Below are 7,258 nucleotides of genomic sequence, written 5' to 3' on the forward strand. Positions count from 1 at the left end.
TTTCTTTTTTGCTTCTGTAAATCTTCTTCAGCTACAAGAAGGGGGTTTTTTTGTTCATCTCTTTTCTAGCCAGTATCTCCCATTTGCTTCTACTTACTTTATTGATCTATTCACCTCTTTTTACAACAGGTACATTGGACACCTCAAGGAACGAAGTCTGAAAGAACAGATGGAGAAAGATCCCACAGAGGTCATACGCAAGGCTGTCCGGCGCATGCTTCCTAGTAACAATCTGCGTGATGTAAGTACACTATTCATCCCCTCTCTTTTAGATTACCCCAAACCTTGCTTTTACTTGTACTTTTTTTTGGAATCCCCTCATGGGTTGGTTGAGGTATAAGATTCTTGGTACCTTGTCTCTCCTCACACATCGGTCTTATTATTGATGATATATACCCTTGCTTTGCAAATGATTTAGGTTTGCAAGATTTTCTCAACACTTGTTTCGACCATTATGTTATTTGTTGCTTACCTTTATCTTTGCTGGGAAAACTGACTTATTTGTATTGATACATTCTCACTTCTCAGCTCCTAGATGAATTGCTCTCATAGTTTAGGATTTGTTTCTTAAAAACAAGAATGGGCTTAGTTTTTTCTTTCTTTGTGTGGGTATAGGACAGGGATCGGAAGCTGAGGATATTTGAAGGTGGTGAGCATCCATTTGGGGACAAGCCACTTGAGCCATTTGTGATGCCACCTCGTAGAGTTAGAGAGATGCGACCGCGCGCTAGGCGAGCAATGATCCGTGCCCAGAAGAAGGCAGAGCAGGCAGAAAATGGTGGGACAGATGTTAAGAAAGGAAAGAAGAGGACCCCCGCTCAAGCAACTGCGTAGAAGGATTACTTCAGAGGAAAGAAGAAGGCGTAGAAGGATTACTTCAGAGGAAAGAAGAAGGCGTAGAAGGATTACTTCAGAGTCATGTGACTCGTTTTATTATCTGTAAGCAACGTTCATAATGCAGGCGTGGATAAGCTTTTTTTAAGGCTTTCTTGTTTATCGAGTACCAGACAATAGACATGGACCTGTTTCTGAATCTCAGACACTGTATAACACATGAAGCGAAAAACCATCTACCTTAAACATAGATCTGCTTCTGGTTTTCTTTCTGTTATCTTCGTTGCAAAACAGAGCAATCTCACGCCATAATTATTGCGTAAGGGTCACTTGGATTTTCTCTTATTGTTGGGAATTAATCAATCTTTGAAAAATACGTATATGCATCAAGCATGCGATATTTGTGAATACGACACAAGATTCCATAGTCGTGGCAACAGTAGTAAACTAACATCCTCGTTTCTTTTCTTCAACAACAAATAATACATCTACACCTACGAACAAACCACACACACAAAAAAGAATACAAAAGATTGTCGCACCTTCATCTTGAAACAATAATCTCTCTCAGTTAACCTTTGTATATTTTCTATCTTTACACAAGATGTGCCATTCTTGGAGCACTGCAGCCTGAAGTGCCATGTGCTCTGTTTCTTCTGCTGTCAGCTTAGACAGTGTTCCTTTTTCCTTCTCTTTTTTCTTCTTCTCTTCTTTGTCCTTTCCCTCCTCTTTCTCCTTTTTCTCTTGTTCGTCTTCATCATCGTCGTCTTCTTCTTCTTCTTCTTCATTCTCTGATTCCTCCTCTGTCTTCGGAGTCTTCTTCGGCTGAGCTGCCTTCAACAAAGCTATCCTCTCCATGGAGATCTTCAGCTTCTCGGCCGCGGTTGCCTTCACTTCGTCCTCCGGCATGTACTCAACGCCCCCGTCAGTTAGATCATCACACCATCCCTGAAGATCCGACTCTATTTGCTTTGTGATTGATGCTTCTGAGGCTCTAACCACGAACTTGCACATCATGGTGGTTGTCTCGTCACCCAGATCCATGTTCCTGCTCACTTCACTAGCCCCAAAGATCATCATGCCCACAAAACCTCCATGCCACGTTTTTGCAGCGTAACAAAGCTGTAGTGACATCACGTTAGGGTTTATTAGACCATCAATCCAGTTAACGAACATGAAGGATAATAAGACCATGCTGGAACTAATGAAATCACCTGAAAGCCAGCAACTGTGCGTATGATGTGGGAACAGACTCTGTGGAATGGCTTGGATGATAATGATTTAAGTCCGCTTAAAAATGGTGAAGCACCATACTGTTGTGCAGCTGTTGCCATGAAGCCGCTTCCTTCATACATATATGTGCCAGTGTACTCTGCAACAGCTGGCAAGCTAGGCCACAAACGAAAGAACTCGACCGGTGAGATTTTGTGCGGGAGAAGAAGCTCAGTCAGTGGAATCTTGTAAGGCTGACATCTTAAGATCACAGGCTCTCCGAGTTCTGCTTTTGAACCTCTCTTCTGCTTCATGATCTGTGGATCCTCCTCTAGGTAGTCACCGTCATAATCTCCTCTAGCACCACAGAATGGATAGTAAAGGACTTGAGCCCAGAAATCACATCTTTCAAATTGGGACACACCAACGGTGACACTGCATTGTACAGGATCCTACAAGAGTAAAGCACAGAGTGGTTGATAAGACAGCTAAACCGATTGATCTGTAAGAACATAAATTGTTTTAAAACTGGCAAAACCTTAGATATTAGAGAACTGTAATGAGATGGAAATATATAAGCAATGAATACTAAAATCCAACCTGTGAGACAAGATTACGCAGCTGCCGCACTGCTTGAGGAGAACCATCCATGAAGTATAGGGCACCAGACAATCCAACCCGTATATCCACACAATTGAGTTCAAGTTCTGTCAAATTAATTATCTGAAAGGTAACATAAAGCATAAGAATATGTTGAAACGCTAAACTCTACTAACTAAACTATAATCAAGTAAAAATGCAGGATGACACACTAGAATAGATACCAACCTTTAAGTGCAAAGTGACCCTTCCATCATTTGTATCTGCTAAATGGTAAGCTTCTATATAGCAAGGATCACTACTTCCAGTCAAAGGATATGCTGTGGGAGGAACCTTGATAGAAGTCGAGTCGACCCCTTTCGTAAGGAAGAGAGTTAATTCGGTGGGCTTTGGCCTCCAAAGCTCTAGAATGGCCTTGTGAATTAGACCTTCTAATTTTCTATCTTGAGCAGCTGATGGTTCGTAAAACTGAACAGTAAGCTTATGGTGGCTAAATGGGTAATCTCCTCTTGTCTCACTAACTCCAGCCCACCTGAAAATAATATAAGTTGTGTGAGTTCTAATCCAGAAATGCAGTAAAACTCACGCAACAAAAGGATTACAAGCAAATGAGAAAGCTCACTTTCTTTCAGGAAGATTTGAAACATATTTGATCCTCTGCAATATTAAACGGGTTTGATGTTTGCTAACTGTATCTGCAGCAGCATGGTTCCTATACTCCTCAAGCTCTTTGGTTATTAATTGGCCAGCTCTTGCATGACGTGATCCCATCCTCTGGGCGCATAATAAGACTGCCTGAACATCTTGTAGCCTATTCGATGTAGTTGCAGCAGCGTCCAAGTTAAAGAGAACCTTATGCATATTTGCTATGATAATATTTAATGGATCATCAGGGTCATCAGCCAAAAGTGGATCCAGGCCTTCTAGATCAATATGTTCTGCGATGGTCCATATAAGACGCCCAAGAATTCTAGGGGTATTTACCTGCCACGTTAGATCAAAATTTATTATACATGGGAAAAAGAAGAAATTGACAAAGTTTCAGTCCCCAGGAAATAGTTACTCTACAGTTTAGTATTAATAAAGAAAGTCATAGCTAAACCTCTTCAATGATGAAAATATATAACAGAAGAAAGTTACCAAAAGTGACTTCTAACTTTCAGCTGGCGCTTAATTACCTCTTGGAGATCCTTAACAAGCTCACGCTGCAAGTTCTGCAATCGCGTCTCATTTAATATTTGATCCTGCGATGCACCATCTTTGACCCTCTTTACTCCTCCACGGGTATCATAGATATGGCAGAGCCTAACAAGTAACTTCAAATAGCAATCTATAGCGTATGTCCTGCCATCACAATCCCATTTGACACAAGGCCTGCAAACTTCCACAACTTCAAGGGCTGGTTCTGTCCAGTTCAGAGCACCATAACCAGTGCCATATGCTAGTGCACCAATCACTCTGCTCTCCATACCCGAGTTTTTTTGTTCAGGCAAAGGTAGAGATAACTGGAAGCAACTTTCCACAAGCATTGCCACCAGCTCTTCCCGAAATAGGCTTTTACTGGTCACACTGTTGAGATCATCTTTAATCCTAGCATCTTCAAAGAGAGAAATAATATCTGTCCCAGGCAGAGGCTTCTGACCTCTTCTGGCACTTTCTCTTGCAAAAAGGTGAACACATAGAGCTGTACGGCAGATACAGGCTAATGCATGCATCCTGTCAGATTCTGCTCTCAGGTTCCTCACCATAAGCAGTAGTCTTCTAAACAAAGAGACCTTCGAAACAAGTTCCAAAAAGAATAATTCAGAAATCATAGGCCACAGCTTCAAAACAATTATACAAAACAACAACCAATCGAGAACTTAAATACGTATTGAAAGAAGTAGAAAAATCATATACCTGCATATGCAGATCAAGCAAGTGGAGGTTCGTGACAACCGCCCTGACTATACTCTCTCTAGCAGAAGAAAACTCTTGGCGGTCCCAGAGTGTTAAAATTGCAATAATGGACTGTGAAGCCCACTCAGGCTTGCCTCCGGCAACATCTGCCAGGTAAAGCATGTTAATCCCGACTTCAAAAATCAAAGCTGGATCCAAAGAGGAAGCCAAGAATGGCGCCAAATGGGTAACCAAATCTGAAACGCCAACGAGCTTCTCGGCGTTGGAGTCCACAACGGTGGCATTAGCAGAAGCAGCAGCAGAGGAAGCCTTGGAAAGCTGTCTAATGACTTCGACACTACCGGAAGCAACAGCCTTGACAGCAAAGACAAGAGGGAAAACAGTGGCTCTGAAGGTTTCAACAGGAAGGACTAAAGACCTAGCCATCAAAGCGCTCCTCTTTTTCCATACAATGTCAACCATAGAAGAGACCCACTTGGACCTGATGGCGAGTGAATTCTCGCTGTCAACGAGCTTGTCGCCAGCAAGACGGCTCATCCGCTTGGAGTCGAACTCCTGGAAGAGTCTACCAACGGATTCAAAGGCAACCTTGGAGACAGCGTCGGATTTGTCGAGCATGTTCTGGCCGATCCGAGCCCACCAGGTGGAGACCTTGTCGAGAAGACCCACATTGTTCTCGCACAATGTAACGAGATCATCACGGGCGAGGATGCAGCCAAGAGTCTCGGTGATGGAGAAACGAAGGTTGTCAGATGGGGAATCGAAGCAGGAAGCAATCTCAGTGCTGCAATCAGAGATGAGTTTAGGAAGCGAGAAGGAAGGGAGAGCAGCAAGGATGGAGACGGCAGCGGCGGTGACGTCGGGGTCGGGGAAATGAAGATCCGTTTTGACACCTGAACAGACGGTGTCCCAAAGATCCGGGGTCAGGCGGGTGGATCGGATGAGATCGAAAGCGAGCTTCTTACAAACAGCGGACGCCGGAGAGGCAACAATCTCCTCCACAGCAGACTTAGCGATCACGGAGATATCACGTCCGGCGGCGGATTGCTGGAGCGCCTGAAGAAGCGCCGATGACTGGCGAAGCGCGTCATTAGAGCGGAGGTCCGCCTGGATCTGGGCGAAAAGAATGTCCATAACCGGATCCAATCAAGTTCAAATTCGAGATCCAAGGCGACGAACCTGAGCTTAGCTGTCTATTCTGTGTACGGATGCGACATGGAACTGTGGAAGAAGGATGTGTAAATCATTCATCCATCATCGGACTCGACTGAAGAAGAAGAAACAGAAACGGAAACAATAAAAACAGCGTGGGGCTATCACAGCGCGCCGTGTCGAGATATACTTAAGACCCAATAAAAGGCCCACTACAAAATCATTAAAAGCCCAGTGAGTATAAAGCCCAGGGCACTCACCGGAAATATTGCATTCGAGTTATTAGATCCGACGGTCTAGATTGGGAGTCCTGCGCGCCGCGGTACCAAAAGGCGCAGCAGCATCGGACTAGACTAAGAGAGAGAGGGTAGAGAGACAGAGAGAGCGATTTTGTTCTCTCTCTCTCTCTACTTGTCTCCGTCGTCTAGGGTTTTTTTTTTTTTTGTGGACTTGTTCTCAAATCAAACTCTCTCAACGTCGAGATTTACGCTTCTCTCTGCCCAGGTTCTCTTTGCTTTTCCCTCTAGGCAGGTTCGAACGGCTGCTCGAGTCGGTTAGTTCGTTTTATTATTTGCGAATTCGTTTCCTTTTTTGCCATATTGAGAGTTTAGTACTACTTAGATAGACAGATAGAGTTGAATTGCTATATCAGTGTGATTGAAGGTGTTAGAGAGGTTTCTCAATACGTCTTTTTGTGCAGGAGGAACGGAGGTTGTCACTTCCTTGGCGATATGACTGTGAGTAACGGCGGTTTCCCAGGAGATTACTATCGTCATAATTTTGACTCTCCCGGCGGCGGCTTTGATGATGATAGCCGTCCTAATGCTTCCGATTGTTTCAAGAGAAAGTTTGTTGAAGAAGATGAAACTTTTGGTGTCCCCAGAACGGTTTTACCCTTGTCTGACTTGTCATCATCCGAAAGGAAAAAGCTGGTTCATACGCTTCGACAGGAGCTGCAACAGATACGCTCCTTTCAGAAGACTGTCAACCTTCCTAAGTCTACGACTCTCACTAGTACACCTGCATGCAATTTGCCTCGTCCCACGAAGAGTTTTGGTATGTCACGTTGCTCTACTACTAACCCAGGAGGAGCCAAAACGGTGCCCAAACCTGAGCCCGTTTCCACTTGTACAATGCTTCAAATGAAGCAATGTGAGATCCTCTTGAAACGGTTGATGTCGCATCAGCATGGTTGGCTTTTTAAAACTCCTGTTGATGTTGTCAANAGATTCAGAAATCATAGGCCACAGCTTCAAAACAAGTATACACAACAACAACCAATCGAGAATTTTAAAATACGTATTGAAAGAAGTAGAGAAATCACATACCTGCATATGCAGATCAAGCAAGTGCAGGTTCGTGACAACCGCCCTGACTATACTCTCTCTAGCAGAAGAAAACTCTTGGCGGTCCCAGAGTGTTAAAATTGCAATAATGGACTGTGAAGCCCACTCAGGCTTGCCTCCGGCAACATCTGCCAGGTAAAGCATGTTAATCCCGACTTCAAAAATCAAAGCTGGATCCAAAGAGGAAGCCAAGAATGGCGCCAAATGGGTAACCA

General features: G+C 43.9%; 3 protein-coding genes across 4 annotated transcripts in view; 2 read left to right on the forward strand and 1 right to left on the reverse strand.

The window, feature by feature from the left end:
• LOC104763712 (50S ribosomal protein L13-like) overlaps nt 1-1,102 on the forward strand; it is a 2,644-nt gene extending 1,542 nt beyond the window's left edge. The window contains exons 5-6 of one of the 2 annotated variants that reach the window (XM_019241179.1): nt 616-828; nt 862-1,102. In XM_019241179.1, the coding sequence (XP_019096724.1) occupies nt 616-828; nt 862-867 (219 nt within the window). In that variant the 3' untranslated portion in view covers nt 868-1,102. Of the gene's footprint in view, nt 1-615 lie in introns of both variants that reach the window. The other variant, XM_019241178.1, reaches the window with a different exon arrangement.
• LOC104763716 (protein TPLATE) lies at nt 1,233-5,679 on the reverse strand. The gene is made up of 7 exons (XM_010487068.2): nt 4,546-5,679; nt 3,825-4,421; nt 3,269-3,630; nt 2,875-3,178; nt 2,647-2,769; nt 2,049-2,498; nt 1,233-1,956 (listed from the first exon to the last, which is right to left on the reverse strand). Exons 1-7 carry the CDS (start codon nt 5,677-5,679, stop codon nt 1,402-1,404), a joined length of 3,525 nt encoding a protein of 1,174 aa, XP_010485370.1. The 3' UTR covers nt 1,233-1,401.
• On the forward strand, nt 6,400-6,777 carry LOC109130969 (transcription factor GTE11-like; the record flags this gene model as incomplete). The annotated part of the gene is given in 1 exon segment (XM_019241180.1): nt 6,400-6,777. A coding segment is annotated over 1 exon segment (349 nt), but the record flags the coding sequence as incomplete, so codon positions are not given.

This window comes from Camelina sativa, chromosome 19, assembly GCF_000633955.1.
Source record: "Camelina sativa cultivar DH55 chromosome 19, Cs, whole genome shotgun sequence".
Classification (NCBI taxonomy): domain Eukaryota; kingdom Viridiplantae; phylum Streptophyta; class Magnoliopsida; order Brassicales; family Brassicaceae; genus Camelina; species Camelina sativa.